General features: G+C 37.6%; 1 protein-coding gene across 4 annotated transcripts in view; it reads right to left on the reverse strand.

The window, feature by feature from the left end:
• Positions 1 to 9,595: 9,595 nt before the first annotated feature.
• Positions 9,596 to 25,782, reverse strand: part of gpm6ab (glycoprotein M6Ab) — a 67,272-nt gene continuing 51,085 nt past the window's right edge. For 2 of the 4 annotated variants that reach the window (XM_081361590.1, XM_081361589.1), the window contains exons 2-7: positions 17,700 to 17,892; positions 16,489 to 16,645; positions 15,977 to 16,130; positions 14,877 to 14,953; positions 14,100 to 14,165; positions 9,596 to 11,753 (exon numbers count right to left, since the gene is read on the reverse strand). In XM_081361590.1, the coding sequence (XP_081217716.1) occupies positions 11,601 to 11,753; positions 14,100 to 14,165; positions 14,877 to 14,953; positions 15,977 to 16,130; positions 16,489 to 16,645; positions 17,700 to 17,892 (800 nt within the window). In that variant the 3' untranslated portion in view covers positions 9,596 to 11,600. Of the gene's footprint in view, positions 12,298 to 14,099; positions 14,166 to 14,876; positions 14,954 to 15,976; positions 16,131 to 16,488; positions 16,646 to 17,699; positions 17,893 to 25,782 lie in introns of all 4 variants that reach the window. The other 2 variants (XM_081361592.1, XM_081361591.1) reach the window with 2 other exon arrangements.

The raw sequence follows: 25,782 nt of genomic DNA on the forward strand, positions 1-25,782 counted from the left end.
AACCTCCATGTGTGGTTCCTGGACAGGACGAGGCAGGTTTGAGTACCCTACCACCAGCGGTGGTGGCTACCATCACTTCCGCTAGAGCATCGTCCACGAGACATGCCTATGCGTTGAAGTGGAACCTCTTCGTCAACTGGTGTTCTTCTAAACTTCAAGAACCCACGAAAGGCCCGATCAGTGTCGTGCTTTCCTTCCTGCAAGAAGGGTTGGAGAGAAGGTTGTCTCCCTCCACCCTGAAAGTGTATGGTGCCTCCATTGCCACACATCATGATGCAGTTGATGGTAAGTCCATTGGAAAGCACGACCTGATCATCAGTTTCCTGAGAGGAGCGAGGAGACTGAATCCTCCTCGCCCTCCTCTCGTTCCCTCTTGGGACCTCTCAGTGGTTCTGACTGCCCTGCAGAGTGCTCCCTTTGAGCCTCTGCAATCAGTGGAGCTTAAGTTCCTGTCAATGAAGACAGTGCTCCTGGTTGCATTGGCCTCCATCAAGAGGGTAGGGGACATGCAGGCATTTTCAGTTGACGAAGCGTGCCTGGAATTTGGACCGGCTAACTCTTACGTCATCCTGAGACCCCGGCCTGGATATGTGCCCAAGGTTCCCACCACACCCTTTCGAGACCAGGTGGTGAACCTGCAAGCGCTGCCCTTGGAGGAGGCAGACCCAGCCTTGGCACTGCTCTGTCCAGTACGCACCCTCCGTGCTTACGTAGACAGAACGCATTGTTTCAGGACTTCAGACCAGCTCTTTGTCTGTCATGGTGGGAAGCTGAAGGGAAAGGCTCTCTCCAAGCAAAGGTTGTCTCACTGGATAGTGGACGCCATTGCTTTGGCTTACCAGCAGCAAGGTCGACCATGCTCCCTTGGTGTGACGGCCCACTCCACCCGGAGTGTGGCATCCTCTTGGGCTCTAGCGCATGGCGCCTCGCTAACAGACATCTGCAGAGCTGCAGGCTGGGCGACACCTAACACGGCCTCTGGGCGACCCCCACGTGTGTAGTCCACTGTAAGCCTCTCTGAGCATGTGTCTTTCCCTCGGCAAGCCACCTTGCCACCCCTGGGTTTGAAATATTCCACCTGCGGCTGGACACCCCAGTGATTCTCAATATGCAGCCCCCTGGGGTCATGTGTATTCCAAGTCCCCCCCCTTCGGGCTGGGCATAATTGCATATTTCCACTGATATATGCTTCCCAGTGTACCTTGGTACCTTGGCATAATTCCAGCAGCTATTAAAAACTGTCCCTTTCATGTAAATGTTGTTTTTTCATTGTTTACATGTTTAAATATTCTGAGAATGCATAGTTTAGTTCTAATGTTTAATGTTTAAAAAGCAATAAATGCATTAAAACGTTTTTTTTTGGCAGCCATTTTGTTTTTATTGTTTATGCCAAAACAGTGATGTTTACAACTTGTTATACGGCAGAAATGGATTCAGCACCTAAAAATCATATAGAAACAACACTTGAAGTACTTTTCCTCAAAAATGCCTACTGCATCTTATCCAGGGCTATTTATCTATTTTGGGACTCGACTAACAGTGGTCTGATTACTCTACCAGCTCCAACGCTTAATTATGTCTGATTATTCCTTGAAATGTGAAGAAATTCTAATTGATTAGTCAGTAACACTGGGGCATTTTAAAACCAATGATCTATACAGATTAACCATTTTTGCCTACTCAGTCAAATTGCCAATTTTTACATCCCTTATTAGCATATGAGTAAATAATGTCTCTATAATATGTCAGTGTACATAGTCATGGAACAGAAGAATGTGAACACAAGTAACGTCTCAACAGTTTATTGAATAACACACAGGTAGATAGCTGTCGGATCTCTGGATAGCAGATCGTTAATAGTGAGACTGGCAAGATAGTGATGAGTCTTATCTGTTGTAGGTTGAGGTGAGAGGTGACCAGAGGACTGAAGGCTGGCAGACGAGACATTCCGATCCGAAGGTGAGTTTCCGAATGTGGGTTTCCGAAGGTGGTGAGAAGGTGTGTTCAGGGCTGCGTTCAGCCTACGTTCAAGGCTGCGTGTTTAAAATACGCTCAATGTTACAGTCACTGCCTTGCCGTCCAGAATAAAAGAGAACATCCCAGTCTAGTTAAGGGATTTGTGGAAACTGTAGTTCCTAATTATTGTGATCCAACATTTGCCGCGCATTTCAGGATGAAAAGACAAACATTTCTGGTGAAGGATAATCCACCTCTTACCTCCGAGACTGTGTTATGATCTATATGACCATATTATTTTTATTGTGAGTATTAGGCTTATCATTATTGCTGATCACTGTTGATATGCTATATTTTTACTATAAAACTCTCACAACAAACATGTCTTCTAATATCTTCAATTGTTGATTATATACCGAGCTGCAGCGGACATATTTGAATGACTTTACTTGGACCCATTGTACGAGCTGTCTACCGCATGGTGTATATGTTGAATGAATGAATGAATGAATGAATTTATTTTGAGCAATATAATGACACATAACAAAGGCAATAAAGAAACATTTTAATTCAATCTATACGACAAGATGAATTCACCTTAACAACATAAACAACATAATGTTGCTGCTGATTGGGCTGACATTTTTGACACACCCACCAAACAAGAGAAAACGTATCTCAAACCCCGTTGAACACCGTTGCACAACGTTACGAAAAAAGACGGTGGCAAGGAATCAAAACTATATCAGTGACAGAATGGAGAAAAAAAAATCATATCATATCGCATCAGACATATCATAATTATAGATATAGATATATACTGTAGATATATAGACATGAATAGATAGTTGTGGTCAGAATTAATGGCTGTAAAAAATAAATCTGCATTGTTTATCCTTTTGATCTTTCAGTCAAAAAATGTGCAAAAATCTAACCTTTCATTGAAGTAAAAGAATTGAAGGGTCACATAATGAAATTAATGTTTTTCTCCAAAACACGTTGGCCACAATTATTGGCACCCCTAGAATTTTTTACGAGTAAAATATCCCTGAAGTATATTCCCATTAATATTTACCATTTTTTTTAGCACACTAGGGTGACTAGGAACATGAAATTGTCTAGCTATGACTTCTTGTTTCAGAGGAGTTTAAATAGGATAAAAAAAATTAATCATCCATCACAATGAGTAAAACCAAAGAATATAGTTCTGATGTGCATCAAAAGATTGTTAAGCATTACAAAATAGAAAGTGGCTGTAAGAAAATAGCTAAAGAATTGAAAATCCCCATTTTGACCATCAGGGCAATAATTAAGAAGTTCCAATCAACTAAAGATGTTACGAATCTGCCAGGAAGAGGACGTGTGTCTATATTGTCTGAATAAGGAGGAAAGATTGAGTGGCCAAAGACTCTCCAAGGATCACAGATGGAGAATTGCAGAGATTATTTGAGTTTGGGGTCAGAGAGCCTATAAAACAAAAACCAAACAACCCCTACATCACCACATGTTGTTTAGGAGGGTTTCAAGAAAAATCCTCCTCGCTCATCTAAAAACAAACTCCAGCATATTCAGTTGTCAGACACGACTGGATCTTCAAAGGGATTCCCCAGCTGATTCTATTCTATGGTCAGATGAAACTTAAAAAAAGAGCTTTTTGGCTGCAAAGCAACCAGATGGGTTTGGTGCAAACAGGGATAACAAGTACCCCATACCCACGGTTAAATATACCGCTGGATCTTTAATGTTGTGGGCCTATTTTTTTGCTGGAGGTCCTGGACTTCTTGTTCAGATACATGGTATCATGTATTCTAGCAAATACCAACAGATAAAAAATCAAAACCTGACGGCTTCTGCTAGAAATCTTATAATGGGCCGTGGTTGGATCTTCCATCAGGACAACGATCCAAAAACATCCAAATCAACACAAAAAATGTGTTACGGAGCACAAAATGAAGTTTCTGCCACGACCGTCCAAGTTCCCTGACCTGATTAGTGGAGTGAACTGAAGAGAAGAAGCACCAACATGGAGCTGGGAATCTGAAGGATCTGGAGAGATTCTGTATGAAGGAATGGTCTCTGATCTATTGTCAGGTGTTCTCCAAACTCATAAGGCATTATAGGAGAAGACTCAGAGCTGTTATTTTGGCAAAAGGAGATTGCAATAAATATTTAATAAAAGGATGCCAATATTTGTGGCCAATGTGTTTTGGAGAAAAACATTTATTTCATAATGTGATTTCCCCTGCGCTTTCAATTCTTTTACTTCAATGAAAGGTTAGATTTTTGCAAAGTTTTTGAATGAAAGATCAAAAGGATAAACAATGCAGATTTATTTTTTACAGCCATTTTTGATCATATTTACCAGGGGTGCCATTAATTCTGACCACAACTGTATATATATATATATATATATTAAAAGTATATTCTTTAAAATTCGCCTATTCATCATATTTCATGCTTTTAAAATAGACTTAAATGATCATTTTTTATTATTGTAGGGAATAGTTCCCCCAAAACTAAAAATTCTGTCAGTATTTAGCCGACCCACCCTCATGTTTTTCCAAACCTATATGATTTTCTTTCTTTTGTGATATAAAAAGAAGTAATTTACTGTCACTGTGTGCTCCTTTACAATGTAACTCAAGTGGAAAAGGGAGTTTTCAGAGGAAAAGGCATTGGGAAAGTGAGAGACAGTGCTGAGATGAATTCAAGGACTGTTTATAATGTGTTCTAATAAAAGTATAAAATGTCTCTGTGTTTGCATTATTCATCACACAGCAGTGAAAAATAAAAAGGAAAGAGATGAGAGGATGAGAATCTGACACTGTTAACATCACAGAGCAGGCTGGTTTTCTGGTTCTGACATATACATAAGGCATGTCCAAGAGAATCTCTCCATTGATCTGACAAATACCCATGGATTAAGTGCCAGCAGCAAAGTGTTTGCTTGTACACTTAAGAGATGTTAGACACATGGTTGTAAGTCCCTCCACTAGACAACAGAGGGTGCTCTCAGTTGAATTCAAATGGCTCATTGCCATCCCACAGAGGTATACTGCATTCGTTTGTAAGTTTTAGCCCTAAATAAAGTACAATAAATGAGAAAGTTAGAATAGATTACAGCAGATTTACAGTAGATGAAGACTCAGTAGTCTAATAAAAGCTGCTTTATAATACATACTGGGCAGCCTCATGGGGGCCACCATAGGGCACCTATTATGCCCCTTTTCACAAGATGTAAAATAAGACTCTGATGTCCCCAGAGTGTGTATGTGAAGTTTTAGCTCAAAATACCCAACATATCATTTTTTACAGTATGTTTAAATTGTCACTTTTTGGGGCTGAGAAAAATGCGCCGTTTTAGTATGTATCCCTTTAAATGCAAATGAGCTGCTGCTCCAGGATGTAAGAGCTGAATAAACACAGTAATAAGAAGTGTGCATTAAAGTCGTACCCATGAACTCTCTCTCTCCCTTTATTATCATTAACATACACAGCGAATGAAACAGAAACACTCGTTACAACTAACAGTAAACAAATATATACACAGCTTGTCAGGGGGTGCTTAATAAACTGGTAAACTTTATATCCATAAAGCGACTCAGATGAACTGTAATAAAGTTTGCGCTCTACCTTTCATTACTGCCGTGATTAGTAACGTTAGGCCTATCGCTCCGGAGACTGTAAGCTGGATCACAAACAGTTGGTACAGATCCATCCTCGAGTAACAACGTAAATAAAGACTGCTATGATCATTGTTACATCTTATAAGAAAACACCTCAATCGCTTAGGAGACATTATTGTCGCTACAGCTACTCCGGCATCGAAACAATGGCGTTCTGTGTACAGCTCACTCAGGTCGGGTCTACGCTAAAAATGCAGTGTCCATCAACAGTCGTGGGAGGGGCTTGTGCAAAAGTACATTACATTGCCCCAAATCTGAGAACGGATTTATGGGGATTTAAAAAAACGCACTGGGTGTATTTTTATCATTATAGGGTGGTTGTGTACACACACTGCCAACACACAATTATGTTCAAACACCATGTAAAAGTGAATTTTTCATAATAGGTGCCCTTTAAGATCACATGATCAGACGAATAAATCTCATAATCCCCCTATCTGACACTTTCTGGTGACTGAATAAATTAATCATGGCTTGGCTTACCAAGAATAGAACATGTCTACATTGGCTCTGGTAAACAAAAATGACTGCTTTCGTTTTATGCGGCATCCACACCACTAGGTGTCACAATAATCTACTGCCATATTAACCACACACACACACACAAAAAAAAAAAAACGCACATTCGAATGTTTTTCTTTATCAGAAATTCTTATTTAAATGTAGTACGTAGCGATTTCATATGCAATTATTACGTTTATTGAGATTCGTTTAAGGAAAGGATGACCTGTACTGCAGTGAAAGTGACTTTTCTGCTCTTTCTCTTCTATGTCATAATATTCTATGTCATAACTGCCATAAAATGACTGCTATAGAAGTGAAGACTATTGTTACAAAGTGGGAAACCGTGTACCAAAGCAGAAAGTGACACGTTCACTCATGTTTATGGCCCTTACACAACGCAACATAGGAATATGCTGTTGTTTTTCTTCATGTCAGATATTACATGCAGGATTCAAGTGAAATGGCACTGCTCAAGAACATGTGTGACCTCTGTTAGAAAACCACTGCTTTTAGTTTCAGTGCATGGGAAGTCAGGTGGTTTGACAAGCAAATGCACATTGTTGACATCTTTAATTTCCTAAAGTGCTCAGAGTGGCAGTATAACCAACGCATTCTCATCCTAAGGCGTCATATACTGACGCTTTTGGCATTTCGTCTACATCGAACGCACATGGCACCCTTTAGCGTCAATATGACACACACAGAGCTTTGTTCGGTTATGGGTAGGTTTAGGTCTGTGTAGGGTTAGACCGCTAGGAGGCGCCTTCTGGCCCATTTCTATCTGCGTCTCATATTGACGCTAAAGGGTGCCATGTGCGTTCAATGTAGACGAAATGTCAAAAGCGTCAGTATATGACGCCTTGTAAGTGCTGCTGCTACTTCTGTTAATCCAGCATAGTTGTTACTGGGTCAATTTGGCCCGATATGGCAAATCACAGTTCAAGAGTCACAATTTTCTGTTCATGGATATGGCAAATAACAGTTCAAGAGTCACAATTTTCTGTTCATGGAGTCATGGTGACAGTGAAAGCATTTTATCATGACAAATCATGTCTGTGGCGGATGTCATGAAGTTTCAGGCTAAAAGGTTGATGTTAAGTTGCAGAAAATCTTATAAAGTTTAAACTGGGTCAAAACGACCCACAACAACACGGTTAACCACTCTGATAAAATAGGTGAGGCCTATTGACTTATTAAGCTGACGGAACAGTATTTTCAAGTTACTGTACACCATCATGAATTATGAGCCTCTTTAGACATTTATGATGGCTAACATTGCTCTGTGGGCTCAGTGGTCCTGATATGCATGCATGTTTGTATATGCTAATAAATCTGCCATGCTAATCACACAGAAATGTAGATACTGTAGAGTGAGAGCACATTTGTGAATCTGCTGCAGTAGGCAATGTTCCATACATTTTTCCTTCTTAGATTGGTGCAAAATTAGATTTCACACCTGTTAAATTGGGCACTGTGGAGTTTGGGAACTTGCATATGTAAGACCCTGCAGTTCAGACACAAAAGCCTTCATTACTTTTGCCTTCTATTCCAGTTGAAAGTCAATTGGTATGCATTACAGATTGTATTAGCAATGGGAGGGGGCAGGGGGCAATTTCTGAGACATTCAATTTATGTTTTCTGGCGTATGTGTAATGCTGTATGGCCAAGTACAAATTGTGTGCAGATGTCATTAACAGAATAAACATTTAAAATGTTAAAAAGTGGCAAAGCTTAATAGCCTATTCCTTGGTGAGAACATCACTGACACTGACACATTATTGTAAATGTAGCCTATATTTGATCTGAGACTTGAAAAGCAAGTATGCAAAACCTTGGTCAGACAATGCAAAAACCATAACCTTGCTTGTTTGAGGCAATGTGGATGACAATTTTCTATTTCATTCATACCACTTTGGCTAATTTGTAATTTAAACAACACAATGTATGTCACATCTTAATATATTTAACATTATTTTTCAAGACTAAAGGAACAGATTTTTTTATTTGATTTTTGTATGTTGCTTTTCTGTGTACATCAGTCATGAACAGATAAATAAAATGTCATCTACTACAGACTATAGGTCACAAGAATTGGTTTTGTTTTAGAACTTTACTGCCAGCTACTGGCAAGCAATTGCACCGCAGTCTTTTTACAAAGAGACGTGAACAACAGATTTTAAAGTAAGAAAGCCATATCTCTTTCCCCTCGTTAATAATTTGAAATATCAATAGTAAGAAGAACGCTCAGACGAATGTCCCATATAATAGCTGAAACGGAATATCTGTTGCACAGATATTAAATTTGCAGTAAAATCTATATTGAACCTCTGCATTCATGTGCACACATATAGATTTGGATGGCATGAACTTTCAGTTCCACCTTAACATGCAAGGACGATCCTTGCACCCATGAGTTAATATTCATAATTGTAGTTAATGAATGATAATTTATAAAAATAGGTGTAATCCGGACATATATACATAAAGTGTAAGAATAATAATTTAATAATATTATATATTAATAATAGCATAATAAAACCAAATATGTTTTGAATATTTGGCATAAGGAATTTGCCATTTTCTTTAGATAAGTACCTGCCAGAGAATTCTGGTTCCTGTCATCCAACCTAATTTTTCCATGCCATATTAGCCTTTTTCCTGTTGACTGATATTGAGGCCCTGTTTACTGCTTTGAAGCAATCACTGAATATTACATTTAAAGAATTGCATATACAAATTAACCTTAAATTAATTACTAGCATCTTAGTCATAGGTCCGGTTCTGCGTTCGTCATTACGTTGTGTGTCAAGTTCAAGGGTTACTCTTTTGGCGTAAATTGATGCGTACGGCCGTCTGCCGGAAGCTAGTTATTTTAGTAGATTAAGTTTTAAATATGGATATTTTTCTTACACGGAAGCATCGCTTCACTTCAGAGGCCTTTAGTAGCCCGCGGAGATGCGTAGAGTACTTTAATCATGAATGGATGTGCTTTGATGGACTTAAAGACATACACCCATTCACTCCCATTATAAAGCTTTGAAGAGCCAGGACATTTTTTAATATAACGCTGACTGTATTCGTCTGAAAGAAGAATTTCTTATACACCTATAGAATGGCTTCAGGGTGAGTAAATAATGGGCTAATTTTCATTGTTTGGGTGAACTATCCCTTTAAGCCTTGAAAAAACCGGGGGATAATGTACTAAATTGACTAACAATTTAGGTTTTGTTAAAATTCACTTGCCTGTTGTCAAGCTTGTTCTCAGACTTTGTTCCCTGTAAGGATGCTATAGGTCAGCATTTGCTTGTGTTGTTTTTAAAGAAATGCATTTAAAACTATGGGTTGTATTGAACTATAGATGCAAGATTAACAGGCTTTAAAAGGTCACTCACATGACCTCCAAATAAAGCAAATCTCAAACACACACACGATAAACATGAACAATTAAAACAAGTACACAAGTGTCTTTATTTACGCAAGCAAGTTTGTTTCTACAGTTCAAAAAGAAAAAAGCCACTGTCAAGCTGTTGGCACATTTATGTACAAAACCAGTTAATTTTACTGCCTGCTACAAAGCATTCTCAGTGAAAGTACAAAAAACTAGTACAGTATGTGGATAAAGCTGAAAGCAATGTCAGGGTAATACTGGATACGCAACATCATAACAAGTATAGGTTTAAGACATGGTTTGGAAAATCATCACGAACTTGAAAGGACAAAACTCAAACACTACAACCTAATAAGATATTTAGCTTAATATTGTTAGCGTAGCAACTGTAATACTGCACATTTAGAAAAAATATAGTTGACCCCAGCAAGACAGTCAGTCATAAGTGTAAAAATCAAAATAAAGGATTTTTTTTTTCCTTTTTGAGTTAGTTAAAACTATTACCATTAGATGCATAACCATGCCACAAATAACAACTAGATTTACGTTTTTTTTTTTTTTTTTTTACCTACTACAAGTTTCTTTTGTGGTTTTAAAAAAAAAAAGCTGCATGACTAGTAAGAGTACAGGGACTCTGCGCTGATTCCAAATGCACTTACACCAAAAAACTCACAATGGTCCATAAGTGCACAAAAACTAGCTTTTTTTTGTTTTGTTTTTTTGAGACACTGACAAAAGTACTTTACTGCAAAAGTAGGGCAACTGAAGTCGGCAAGACCGAGCCAAAACACTGAATTTGGCGTTATACATGCCTGTACACCCATATCTTTCTTATTTATTCAAAACATATTTGTATGTTACCTTGTTTATTCAGCCTTCCACAGTGTTTGGCAGAGTCGTTGCAATCAACTTTTCCATTTAGATTTATACTTCTCTGATATGAACGACAATCTCAAGAATATCACCTACTGTAACATTGACTGGCAAGATGTGTTTTAGAAATTGACATGAAATGTGTTCACACTTAAAGAGATATATACAGTTCAGAGGAATGACCAAAAAACTGTTTTCATTTGATTACTTGCATTTAAAAGTTAAAGCTAAAACTAAGCAATAAAACACCTGAAAATGTTATTCGCATGTGAGAGTATGGCTTGCAATGAATGAAAGAAAACAAATATCCATAGAGTCTCCCAAGGCAAATCCTACATGACCGCTCTAGCTGATTTGAGACGTTCTTTCACGGTCCTTCTTTCCCAATCAGCAGCCATCTTTGTCAAAGCTTAACAAGCGTTTACTAAGCACCAGTGTCACACCTTCCATTAATACTGCGCACAGCTAGCATATACAGTTAGGCCAAGCTACAATATAGCAGTAAAAGTCACTTTAAGGTACTTTTTGAAATCCCTGGCACTCCAAAACTGAATTTGTTGGAAAAAGAATCTGTACATTTTTTATGCTGTTGCTGCTGTAAGTGTGGCAGCTTGAGCGATTTAACCTGTAAATCATAAGTTACAAGTTTGGTCACATTTTGGTTTTTAAAAAGTCGGTGAATCTAAATCATGACTAGCCATTTATAGGGTGAGCTTGAAGACCGTAAATCAACGGTGTGTAATACAAAAATGTGAAAAGTGTGCTTGTAATCCCTTTGGCTAAACCCAAAACCCCTAACAAGACCCAATGAGACATAAAAGTATGTGGTACAAAAGAGAAGTCACTCAGCTTGGTGTATTTATCAGGATGTGCTCTCAAATACGTCAACAGAAAAGGGAGGTAGAGGAGAAATGAAAGGACAAAGAAACTAAATCTATATCCTGGGTAGTCAGAGACGTTGCCATTGAGACGATAAGCACGCCCTTAGACCAACATTCTGGGTCACACCCGTACATAGCAAGTGTTACAGTTATTTGCCTCCCCAATCCCATCACACTCCTCTCCCCTGGAAACCATGGAAATTAGACTTAGTTAAGTTTAGTTTATATATGTGTCTTCAGGGAAGGGAACGTCATGCTTGTGTATGTGTGTGTGTGTATACATATTTATATGTGTGCGCATGACCGCGTGCTTTATGTGTATGCATTCAAACGCTCTTTAGAGCGAGTAGAGTGGATATCATGAAGCTCCTGCTCCTCCTTGGACTTGATATCCTCGTATTTCTGCATCCGGCAGGCGTCCTTCACGTAAGCCCAGTTAGCCGACAGCACCATCAGGTAATGCACCTACAGCAACACAGTGGTTAGAGGGGAGGGTTAGTGTTAGTGCTGATGACCATTCCGTAAACCCCCCCAAAAAAGGTCAAAGAATTATTCTGGAGAAGACAGGGATGGTGTTTAGTGCCCCAGTTTAGACTGGAGATCAACCAGATCAGTTATTTCCCATGTCAGGCAAAGCGGCAACCAGTTCCAGCTGAATATAAGCCAAGTTAGTTTGTTTCCTTACACATGTTATCACTTGTAACTGTTGGGTTAACTTGGGGCTACGCAGCTGGTTATGTTGGGGAGGTGGGAGGAGGACAGGAACTGAAACGATTTTGCAAAATGGAAGGGCCAGGGTGTCATTTTAATCAAGCCAATTATGGGACGTCATTAGGAAAGTCGCTGCCGTAGGCGATGGTGGTGGGGCCTTTGGTGGACAGAGAGTGTGTCTGGAGGTGGGAAGGGACACCCCAGACCAGAGCTGGCTTCAGAAACGCGTGCAGTACCTCCCCGTGTTCTTAGACGTCAGAATGACATTGTTACGGATGAGGACAGACACTGCCACCACCTATGACAGTAGCCAGATCGTTAAAAAAGAGAAATGAAGAAAGTTACTCCTTTTCACCCTCATGTCATTCCAAACCTGTATGATATTCTTTCTTCTGTGGAAAAGAGGAGATGTTTGATTTACACTGAAAGTGCAGTGAAAGTGAATGGTGAGCAAGGGCTGTCAAGTTATATCTTCTGAAGCTATATGTCATTAGCCCCTTTCACACAGAGATTCCGGAAAATGCACTGATAATGTGTCCCGGGATTGTTTGATTTTGGTTCATTTACTCAGCCAGAGATTTTCTTGACTCTGTGCATGCGTTCATTGGTCCTGCCTTTGGTTCACACAGGGCGCTTTCCAGAACTGATCCCAGTAATGTTACTAGGCTTGTGTTCACACAGAAGGCACTCTAGCAATTCTATGGCAATTTTCTGGGATCAACGCTCTGTGTGAAAGGGTTGAGTGATAACCCTTGAGTCCTGCGGCACTCAAATCTTGAGCCTTTCACAAGAATTAACATTCAATGATGGCAAACATCATTGGTTCTTGTGTGTCTTGTAACCAATTTTGAATATGTGCATTTGTAAAGTGAGTTAAATGAGTTAAACCTCATGAGATTTGAGCGATACGTCATAGGAAAAAGACATATGATGCCCTTTAGGGTGCATCTTTGTCAATTTGTGAGCCTTTAGTCACCATTTACCTTCATTGTATGGAAGAAAAGAGTTGCCAAACATCTCAGATGTGAAAAATAAAAAAAAATAAAAAAATTGGAACAGGGTGAATAAATGATGCCAGAATTTCAAACTGAACTATCCCTTTAAATGTGTATGGTTTCGAAAATTGTGGTATAATTAATGCATTTTCAGAACAAAAATGGCTCCTGCAGTTGCGTTGCAATGCCACAAATGCAATGCCACTCCGAATATAACTTAGCTGAATTCCTCCATACACCAATGGGTGGCATCATTGCTGCACAAATCAGCAAGCTGCGAGTATGCAGCAATATTCTCTGAAAGGTATGATGTAATTATATAATCAAAAGAGCACAAATTATGATCCAATTCTGTAGACTCTTTGTTTCTAAGTACTTAATGTCCAAGCTGTTTTCTCATTTGCAAACCATGTGGAATGCAATTAACTCATATAAATGAGGCCAGACTGTTACCTTTCCAGAAAACAAATGCATTGTGCTTTTCAGATAAGCTTAGGCAGAAGACAAAAGCACAGTACTTGGCAAAACACTAAGGTAGACACAGTGTATTGACAGTCTGCCTCAAATAAATTTGATGCTATTCGATTTACCTTCTACATAAGCCCTTATATTATTAACTAATGAAAATGGCTTTCTAAGGTTCAAACCAATGGGCAGAAAATGGTGTCTCACAATCACTTATCGCTGTTCCAAACAAGCTTCTCTCCTTCCTTCCCTCTCCTCTTCTGTTTCCATGGCAACAACACCTCCTGCATTTTCAATGATGAGCGTTTCTCTCCCTCTCTTTCTGTCTCCTTCTCTCTTTGCTCACTCACTATTTTACAAGAGGCCTTGAATGTCTATTGCATTTTAGACAGACCCACACATTCTTTCATGATTCTAAACAAGTGCCTGGTTTCTATAACATACTTGCTTAGATTTCATATTAAGCGTCTCACAGGTGTCACTGGAGTCAACGAATTAGTGAAACTCAAGAATCAATCTATATTGAATTTTATTGCCCCTGAAAGGAAATGTAGATTCAATGGGAATTTATACAATGCAGAAACGGAGTAACAAAGAAAGATAAAAAGCTAGTTAGAAAGAAAGCAGTGGAAAAGCTCACCATGGCAATAACGGCTGCTCCAGCCCCCGCAAGTGCGCAGACGAACAAGTGGAACGTCAGATCCAGCTGAAGAAAGAGACAAAAAAAAGACTCTGAAGAGGAGAAAACGTGGATGGTTTTCTGAACAATTACCATGAACACTGTAAAAAATATTTTTCGAAGTTGTAAATAAAACAAAGTTTATTGGAATGCATTTTACAGGAAAATACTATTTCAGTCTTTCTGTCAAAATGTAATGTTTAATTCAATGTGTTACTTGCCGTTTCTTTAACTGTAATTAACTGTAAAAAAAGTCTACACCAGCAAAGTGCAGATAAATCTAGATCTCTAAAACAATTTAAAATGATAACCTCAATCTATGACATCTTTACTATGCACATTCATTTTATTTTCAACTTCATTTTTCCAGAGCAGCACATGTCAACACTGACCTTTAAACAGATCTGATAAATGCCTGTAATCTCTAATAATATTGTGAAAACATGGCATCCACTCCCATATACTGTAACTTGTGGCACAGTCCATAAAAGGAGCTGCGCAATCTTGCTAATAAATTTTAATATTATTTAACAATTATATATTTATATGGAGGAATCCCCGCTGCACTGTGTCTTCAGACTTAAAAGCACGGAAAGACAATTTATTATTTACAATTTATTCATATTATCTCTCTCACTCCCCACCCTTCTTTTATGCCATAGTTCACTGACTGTAATGGCGGATTGAATTTATATGAAGATGAAGGTCATCGGTCAGGATAAAGAACTGCCAACTGACCTCATTAGATTCACACATCTTGATGAAGTTCTCAGAAGCAGTGCACAGTTTTTTCTCCTCACCAATGGACACAATTCCTGCAATTCAAATTAAGTGAGTTGTGTTAACATCAGACTATTAGGGAGTTGATATGTGCTTATTAAAAATGCAAAAAACACATAAATGACGATTAGATTTGGCTAAATTGTGCTAAGTCATGGTTGGGTCATTTTTAACTTTTCCATAATGGGTTTCATTACGTCATGAACTATAACTATGAAGTATAACTGGATCAACATCTTTGTTAATCCTGGAACAACATTCCAATCAACCAATCAGATTTGAGGGACAAGTTTAGGCTTATGTCAAGTTTAGGCTTATGTCAAGTTTAGGCTTACAAACCAGGGTCAGGTGCTTCTACATTGGTGTAATTCACCAATCATTTTCCTCTGATTTTAGGGATAAGTTATGGATAGGGTTAGGTTTAAGGTAAGGATAGGGTCAGGACTAAATTTTCGGACTGGAATGTCGTTGCAGGAACATGTCTTGGCAAAATCATGATGACCGATGGGATACACCACAGCTATAGTGGTGATTTAACTAGAAAATAACTGTCATTGATGTTGCAATCCTGTTAATGAATGGCTGTATTACAATTAAATGTCATAATGGTAATCCCAGCAGTATTGGTATACAATGGATTTCTGTAATGTGTAAAAAGAGTGTTTAATGATATCATAATACTGTTTTTATATGCATTCTGTTGAGTTATTTTTCAATATTCTCTGCCCTTGGAAGTCTGGATAATGCATGTAGCCTGACACATTCAGTAGCTTCTGCACTAAAACATAAATAAACTGCAACACAAAAACATAAACCTGATTGATAAAGGTTGTTTGAAGTCATCTCAGACAGTTACAGTCCTACAGCCAGCTAGACTTGGGATTCACTGCTAACTTATTCACATAGTGATCCAGAAGCACTTGAATGTGACTGGAAAATATCAGCAATCCATAGATCCATATTTTATTTCGCTGGCTAAGTATTTAGTTGACACCAGCATATTACAGGAAATTACAGGAAACATGTCTCATCTAATAGTGTTGAAATGAGCTACGCACCAAACTGACGCAGGTCGAAGCAAAGATTAGTATTGTACACCACAGTGTTGTTCTGACAGGTGTTCCAGATGTTGAAATACATGAAGACTGGCAGAGCGGTGAAGGCTGTAACTCCCAGCCAAGCCAACATGAAGATATAAGTAAGCATGATGAACTGAAGAAGAAAGAAAGAGACATATATGCTCCTTGATTACACCATTTTCACACCATATTTGTAACTCATTAAATTAGGGATGCATAATATAGCGGTGACCTTATGAGCCATCTGAAAGTTTTCTGTTATTCGAATCAGATTTATATCAGATTTATTTTTTCTAATTCAGTAACAACCCTTCTTTTCTATTATACAATAATATGCTTTGATTTGCCTCATTTAACCTGAAGCATGTGCTTTCTTTTAGTGTGAAAGTTTTTTTTTTTTTTTTTTTACTTATAATTTAGAAAATCACAGTTTCAAGATCAATGTTTTGCTCATCATACATTACAGTAGTTGTTTGGGTGGTTGATCTTACCCAAGCACTGACACAGCGCCCGCAGGTGGTGATCTTAAAGTCCCCGTAAAGGTCCCGGATGGCCCCAGTGGTGAAAAATCCCTCCACCATCAGTAGAATACCATAGACGAAAAAGGCTGCTGCCACTCCATAGATCACATACTTAAAGATGTCAATCCTGAGGAATCAAAACGATAAATAATTAGTGACTTTTAATGAAAAGAGTGTCAGTGCTTATCTAGCATACAACGGTAATTCAATGACAATAGGGGGCACAATGGTGGCAGAGTACGTCTGTATACATTAAACTCAATTAAAAACAAACATATAACTGTCTGATTTACTTATTCCAAAGCCTTACTCAGAAAAAATAAAATAAAATGGCTGAAGAAATGCCGCTCCACACCATTATTCCTTCCTCCACCCACTCCTTTCCCTTGTTCTCTCCTTCCATCCTGCTCTCCTTCCCACCAGTGGAGTTCCGGTGAGCAGGTGTGCTCGGTTGATCTGGTGTGATTTCAGAACGCCTAATTCTCTGACTGGGACAGATTCCAAAACCTAACATGGTAGCTCAGAAAAATCAGGCTTGGCAAAAGTTTGTGCGTGTGTCACTGTTCTTTAGAAATATGAGTGTGGGAAAACAAGCTATTTTCTTTACTCGCTCTAGATTTAATTAGTCTGTATTGTCGCTGTTGAACAAACTTGAATAATGTGTATGCAACAAGTCTGTTTTTTTAATGGTAGAGTTAACCAATAAACCACAAATAGACAAGCACAACCAGATTTCACCAAGTACAACATGTTCCTGGATCAACATCTTTGTTATATTAGATGTTATATCTATTTACATGTAATTTGCCTCTGATTTTGGGGATAATTTATGGGTAGGGTTAGGTGAAGGGGTAGGGATATGGTTAGGACAAAATTTTCAGACCAGAATGTTGTTCCAGGATCAACAAAATATGTTGTATATATGTTGTAGAATATGTACACGTCGAACTCGGCAAAATCAGGACATGCATGAAGTAATATGTCATATGAAGTAAAATGTTAATTCATGAGCTTGGGTTATTTGCAATAGACAAGCAATTATTGAGGAGCACTGGTGAAAGAAACTGAATTGAATTCATGTGCATTTGAAAAGTAGGGTGCAACTAAAAAATGTCACCGAAATTGGGCTCAACAGGCGGCAATGTTCTTTTTTATTATGACTTTGGAACTGTGGCACTCACATGGTGAAGACGTCCAGGGCATCAACAGGCGACCGGACAACATCAAAGTAGGTCTGCAGGATGGTGACGGTCCCAGAGAGAGCCTCATGACCACAGCCACAGAAGAGTGCCACCCCGGCATACAGCAGGATGGTCGCGATCAGAGAGGCGTAGGGTATCCCACTCAGACATTTGAGGCAGCATTCAGAACACCCTGGGAACAAGAGGGAATGTCAGTCCATAACTGCTATAAGAGCAGTAGTGTATGACAACCAATAGCGATGCTTTACCACCCATATAGGGCAATGCTGTTGATAAATATGTAGAAGTGCAAGAGAAATTAGAATCAAGTACAGGGAATGTGTCAAAAATGTATTCAACAAGGTATCTTGTTGAGTGAAAGTATTTAAATGTATTCATATGATCAATAAGTTATGACAACATATGTTTTTACATTGCTTTAACTCATCAAAATGTTAACTCATTTTTTAAGTCAGTTTAATGTAATTTAAGTTGAAATACAGTGTAAAAAGTCGTTTTTAATTTGTTTGAATAAATCAAGAGACTGTTGTTTTTAAAGAAAGTAATACATTAAAACAAGGATGCTTTAAATTGATCAAAAGTGACAGCAAAGACTTTTACGAAAAAGAAAATAATTTCAAATAAATGCTGTACTTTTGAACTTTATATTCATCAAAAAAAAAGTATCAATGTGTTTCTACAAAAATATTACATTATTATATTTTAATTCTGCTTTTCCATCACAGATAAACAATACATTTTAAATATCAACATAATAGAAAACAATTATTTTAACTTGTAATAACATTTCACAATATTATTGTTTTTACTATATTTTTAAATGCAAACTTGATGAGCATAAGAGACTCATTTCAAAAAACATTTTTTAAAAAATCTTAACGCCCCTAATCATTATATAAAGTCTAAGATAGTTCAAAGACATAAACCGAGAGTCGCTTATTTAGAGTCGCTTCTTTCTACATCTTGCATGGTCACACTGGACTTAGAAAAGCATCCTGTACCTTCAGCCAACCTTCCAAATGGAGAGAAGGCATTTTGGAATTATATTCTCAATGTGGGAGTAGGAATTGAACACACCAAAGACTACATCAATTCAAAGCAGGACGGTTTATGTACAACAAATGAAAATGATAAATTAGAGTCCCATTGGTCCATTACCCATCTCAGAGGGGTAACAGTTTCACCAGATGAAAGTGCAAAGCAAATTCTATTTTCACAGTCAAAGAGAACATCCATTCCCACACATGTCACAGGGCAGGAAGTCTACTGTCACTCTCTAACCAATCATAACTGCCACAGCTGAAAGATTCATGGACACAATTCAACAGCACGCAACCACTATTGATTGAAATATTGCAAGTCGAGAATGGCACCAGTGGCGGCTATTCCACAGCGTGACACAGCAATGAATTAAGGGGCCATCTTAAACAAAACCCACCAGTACAGGAAAGCATAGTAGATCAGGTCTTCAGAGGATGTTCACTATCATGTACAGTAAACCTTAGAAGAAAAATAGAGTCCTTATTGTTGAACTCAGTAAGTCAAGCAGGCTAAATATTTCACAGCACAACCTCTTAAGCCCTGAAGCTGAATGCTCACGGTTTTTGAGCTTACATCCCATCTTCTCACTGAGCGCCTTGTAGCCAAGCAGCTATTGGTGCAATAGCATTGTGTCTGCATTCTCCTCACTCCTTGTAGCTGTGCTACAGAACCTGCCGTTTACAGGAGTGTAGAGAATGTGTTTTTTGCAGCAGTGACCCAGCTGTTACAGGGGAAACAGACTTGCACCTCCACTACACCTTGAGAAGAGCCTGCAGCTCTGAACACAGTATAAATGCCCTGGAGAGCAGGCAAGCGTTACTGCATCAAAACATTCTTTATGTAATCCTGTATATGGACCTGAGTTATGCACAGATTAAAACAATTAACAATGTTTATGTATTAATCACACCATGCATTAGTACAGTATACTGGAATTTCAATCAGTGCTCAAACTTTTCGTATGTGTTGATTCTTGTATAGTATGACTTTTGTTTTCTGTTTAAACATGAATTCAATCAGATCAACAGAATTAAAATAAATACAATTTTAACTTCTATGTAAAACGCTATTAGTGCAGAGAAAAGCGCTGTATAAATGTAACAAATCATTATTATTATTACTGTTATTAATTATTAAATGTTTTAAGAACACTAAAGTCTGCAGTCTGTGAATAGATCAGTAAGATTTTTTTTATGAAATTAATTATTTAATTCAGTAATTAGACTTTAAACTGATCAATGAGACAGTAAAGACATTTACAAAAAATGTAACAAAAATATTTTAAATAAATGCTGTTCTTTTGAAAATTCTGTTATAATCCAAATAATCCTGAAAAAAAGTAACACAGTTTACACAAAAATATTAAACAGCACAACTGTTTTCATCATTGATAATAATAATAATAATAATAATAATAATAATAAATCAGCATATCCGAATGATTTCTGAAGGATCATGTGACACTAAAGACAATAAAGACTCCTGTCATCACGGGAATAAATGACATTTTAAAATATACTAAAATGGAAAAATATTTTAAACTGTAATAATATTTCATAATATTACTGTTTTCACTGTATAGCCATGGCAAGCATAAGAGACTTCTTTCAAAATCATTCAAAATTATTACCAACCCCAAACCTTTGAAGGTATTGTACCTGTAATTAAATACATTTTGAGCAGGACAACATTTGATGTGTCCCTATATTGCAAGTTTGAATTATTTGAACACCTTTGTGGTCTAAACTATAGCTAAATGAAATACCATATATTAGCAGTTATATACTTTTCTGTATATATAATCATCTTGGGTAGAACAACTATGCGAACTATATAAGTACAAACTATATTTATAATATACCTACAGTAATGTACACAAGATCATCAGCATCCCTGATGTAGTGCCACATATTTTTTTTTTTCAGTGTAGAGTCAGCAGAAAAGTCTACATGCCATTAAGACTTAATGTCTTTGCATTTTCGCTAATGCTTGGATCCCTAATTCCAGGTGTGTGTAAATTTGAATGCCCCTCAATTTAGGGAGATTGACTGTGATATCTGGGAGTGAAGTAGAGTGACACCTTACTTATTTATCATGCCAATAAACAGCACCAAACTGACATCCCTGTGGTGTCCTTAAGATGCAGTCAGTCTTGAGAGAGCTGAAACAGATTAATGAGGGAGCCAAAGTCTGTTCTTTGATCTCAGTGGGATGAGACATGAGATCAATACTCAGACTGTCAGTGGAAAACTCAAGCCTAAACCTGCCTCATCAAGTGCACCCCTATCACGCCATATGTGCCAGTAAGAAATCTATAATGTTTGCTTAGGTAAGAATACTGCTTTTTAGAAATGATAATTCAAAAAAGTCTAAATCCATCTCTCTGTCCTTGAATCTGCCTCTTTATTAAAAACCCTCTCGGTGGATGTTTGATTCTTTCACTGTTCTTTCACATTCAAAAACAGTGGAGAGTGTTTTCATCGTAATAGATGCTCTCAGGAGGGAAGTCTATTCTCTGCAATTAAAAGTGCACTCAGTTATAAGAATGAAACAATGTGATTGTGCCTCACCGTGAAGCAAGGTTTGCTGCTCAGTGTGCGTTACCAAATTATAGATTGTAAAATGGTTTGCAACCATAGTAAACTGGTGGGAAACATAGGCCTGTGGTTATTTTAAGCTTAATTTATGTCTCTCTTTTGCTGTATAATGACTTTTCTGACTAGTGAAATCATGAAAGTAATAAAACTATGATCCTGATAAATTGGTTAAAAAAAGACTAAATGGTTTGATTTTAACTAAATTGTATTTGAGCGAGTCACACACACACACAAAAAAAAAAATCATTACAACTACATCACAAATAATAAATGAAGCTCTAAAACAGATGTGGTATAATTGGCAGGCACTTGAAACACTAATGGAAGAAGACAAGCACCCTATATTGACTACATTAAGGCTGAGAGAGGTGGTAAGCATCTCTCACACAGATGAATTGCTTCCTGCTTGGTAGTATGTCAGCAAATACAACTATCTGTCTCCTTGTCCACTGGTCCAGAAGATCAGAATCAGAGACCATTACAATGGTAATCTCCTTTCTTTCCTCATACAGACTTTCTTATGTTTAGACCAACTGCACATGGATTTCAACCAGCTGACAGAGTTCAATTATTATTATTTTTATTTATTTTTGTGTATCATCATCAAATTACATCACTTAGTTATTAAATATTTAATAAAATAAAAATATATATAAATATGTTTTTGCATATGTGAGATTTCAGTTGGTTTCAAATATTATCTCAAACTGATTTCATATTTAAAATGGAGCAATATATTTAGACTAAAAATTAAATGTAATATCCAAACATTTAATTGGCATACAAACAAATTAAACTCCTTTTAAATGGAATGAAAAAGAGGAGCAGCCCAAACCTCAAAAGCACATTAAGGCCATCAAAGCTGATGAGGAAAAATGATGTAACCCAAAAATAGACACCACACTTCCATTTCAGATGACAAGTTGTTTCATCCATGTAGCACTGCTGGAGTAATGTAGATTTACAACTGGAACACTCGTCTCATTTCCTCTTTGTCCAATGTATTTAATTCACTGCAGAGCAATGAATGCGCCACATCTACCAGGATAACAACAGGGTGGATGTGAAAGATTATTTAGAGTCGCTTCTTTCTACATCTTGCATGGTCACACTGGACTTAGAAAAGCATCCTGTACCTTCAGACAACCTTCCAAATGGAGAGAAGGCATTTTGGAATTATATTCTCAATGTGGGAGTAGGAATTGAACACACCAAAGCTTCTGAGGCGAAAAAGTATATCTGCCCCATTGTTATTCATTGGAAAACAATACTATGCCCTAAAAAAATGTCTAGACTAAACCCTTTCATTATCCTATTACATTACTTTTTTACATGGAAATGGAATATAATGGAAGAGCAACTCAAACATCAAAAGCACATAAGAACGGCCATCAAAGATGACGAGGAAAAATGATGGAACCATAATACACTACATTTTCATTCCAGATGATTTGTTGGTTCATACTGAAGGGATCATAAGGGACAATAATTGTGTCATCTTTTAGAACTACACTAGCATATAGAAAACTACTGAATAAAAAGCCACAAAATTCCACTATTTCATGTGGTCTTAAGTAAAAACTACGTTTTTTTTTTTTTTTTTTTGCTCATTAAATACCTCAAAATCACCTGAATCATGCTGTTTAAATTAGTATTGCAAAAGGTTTTTAAATGTGAATCCTTAAATTTAGCATTTTATGTATTTTGAAGAGTTTGCATACTATTTATTAAATAATTATCTTGGAACACCACAATATAGTATAACAAATTGTCTTGAGCCGCTCCAACTCCTGCCACTGATGCACAGGACAGATCATAATCCACCTCTCCCCTTCTTTAATTCACAAAATATTAGGTTTAAATAAACAGTTGTTTCTAATGTAGTAGTGTATTACAACACCCTCTCCCTCACTCAAATATTGAACAAAACAGCTCCGCAGATGCAGGACTCTGAAAGGCTCCGTTCGCCGCAGCCGGCTGCCAGCCTGACCAGAATGTGAAGCAGCTCCCCAGCATGCAGCTAATGGCATGTTGAACGACCGCAGACCAACCAGAGAGAGAGAGAGAGAGAGAGAGAGAGAGAGAGAGAGAGAGAGAGAGAGAGAGAGAGAGAGAGAGAGAGAGAGAGAGAGAGAGAGAGAGAGAGAGAGAGAGAGAGAGGGAGGAGCTGATGCATCACATCTGTATAAATGGGAACTCCAGGATCATCATGCAGATCTATTTTGTTCATATGAGCCACTCAACAAAGAACATGGATTTTATCTCCCATAATCATGATTTATTTTTTACTTCAAGCTGTGTGTATGTGTTTGACAGACTGCATTGTGTTCAATATGAATTTTTCAGACAATTTGCTCTTTTGGAGAGGCATTACCAGTCTTGATGAATAGACAACAATAACTATTTAATTAGCCACACAGAACTGAAACACCAGCTTGGTAAGAGATTACAACTCCACATACAACAATAATAGGGGAGAGCCGGGACAGTTGAAACACTTTTCAGATAAATGTCGTTTTCTAAGATAAGGTTACAGATAGATTTTTAATTTTTTTGTAATTAACATCTCACATATGTGTTCTCTTAGAATCATGTGTTATTCGGTACAAATACAGAATGATTTAAGTAAAATTTGACTTTGAACGGGAGTTGTGCTTTGTTTCAATCTTCCCGCCTGTGCAGGACGATTGAAACAGGGGTGGGACGGATGAAACATAACAGTTTAAATGGCAACTATTCATCTAATGCTGATTTTTGTGAACAATACCTGACAAGTAACTTATGTACATATTGTTACAAACATATTTCGTAATTTATTTTAATTTAAAGGTTCATATTAACCTTTTTTGTTCTGTCGCCCAATAAACAATCGGCGATAAGCCTATGCGCATTTTGTAATCTTTCTAAAAGGCTATTTTTTTACGAAGATAGACAAATCCGTTTACAATTAATTTTCTTACATTTCTTCCTTGAGTCATATTGAGTGTTTGCTAGTTGAATAGCCTGTTATTATGAAGAAAACGAGGTCAACCAGAAGACGATAAATTAAATTTATTGAAGACTGAAGATTGGGCAATTGATGATTATTACAGAGATAGCATGTGTTTTGTAATTGAAAATTAATTTGCATTAAAAGAAACACAAGTCTAGAAACAGTATATGAATCTATGAACAGTATAGGCTATGACCAGGTTTAACGTGCAGGACGCGCGGTCGGGACGGTTTAAACACTTGTTTCAACCGTCCCGACAGCGCCTCCTGTCATTTAAACCTCTTTTGCCCTTAAACTAAAAAACTCAGATACTGCACACTTAAGGGTGTGTTGCAGTAATAATACACCTTCCGTATTATCATTACAATTGCACATGAAACAATAAATCCAACTTGTCAGTCAAAAAAAAGTACCGCACGAAAGAATTCACTTACAGCACTCAAAAACAGCTTTGCGGCTTTAACTCAAAAACGGCACGACGTAAACAAGAAATGTTTTCGCGGGTATGATCGGCTTTGCGTGCTGTATGTGCTGACGAAATTTGACGTACATGACGTGAGTGGTTTTCAAGGAAATCTCAGTGTTTCATCCGTTTCATCAGTGTTTCAGGTTTTCTTCATTCAGAATTCAATTTAATTCAGAAAATCAAAACATGCTTATCATAAAAGAGGTCTGTACAAGTCATTGTATGTATGAACTATATAAATAAATGGGTAGAACAAAAAAAAATAAAAAATAGACCGTCACTTTATTGACCCATCAGCTATTAAAATGCATTTGCTCTTGCTGCAATCCTTGCTTGGTGTGAGGGGTGTTCCTATAACCCTCAAATTTCACTCCACTGCTGTGTGCGCATGTCCGATAGATAGTGAGCTCTTTGCCAACCACAAATATCTGAAATATGAAACCCCACTCAAAAGACATCAGGGACCAGGCAGTGTTTATCCCCTGTTAAGTCTCTCCATTGCTCCATTACTATTAAATCAAGCACACAGGGCGACCCAGGGGGAGGCATTTATGATGTCACGGACAAGGGGCATGACTCCTTTGACTTGAACGAGTATCTACTAGTAAACACTATTAATTCTATGTAAATGGGTAACAATGCAATCAGGTACCATATAATGTTTAATGTGTTTGATTAATATGCAAATGGGTGAAATACTAATCACTACTGTTGGTGTTGAAAAAGCTTAAGATTTGGACTGTATCAGCTGACAGTTAAATCCATAGAGGCCTCTAGGAATGCTTAAAAGACTCTGGGATATTCCTTTAGCACTTATACCCAGGCTGTGCTGCTCTCTACATAAAGGAACCTGATGCCACTTGCTTTCATTTATACATCTAGTCACTCTTATTTTAGCATTATTAACACGGGTCATGGGTTCGATTCCCAGGGAAAGCAAGAACTGATAAGAATGTAAAAGTGTAC

The sequence above is a fragment of the Scardinius erythrophthalmus genome (genome assembly GCF_964197995.2).
Source record: "Scardinius erythrophthalmus genome assembly, chromosome: 3".
In the NCBI taxonomy this organism is placed as follows: domain Eukaryota; kingdom Metazoa; phylum Chordata; class Actinopteri; order Cypriniformes; family Leuciscidae; genus Scardinius; species Scardinius erythrophthalmus.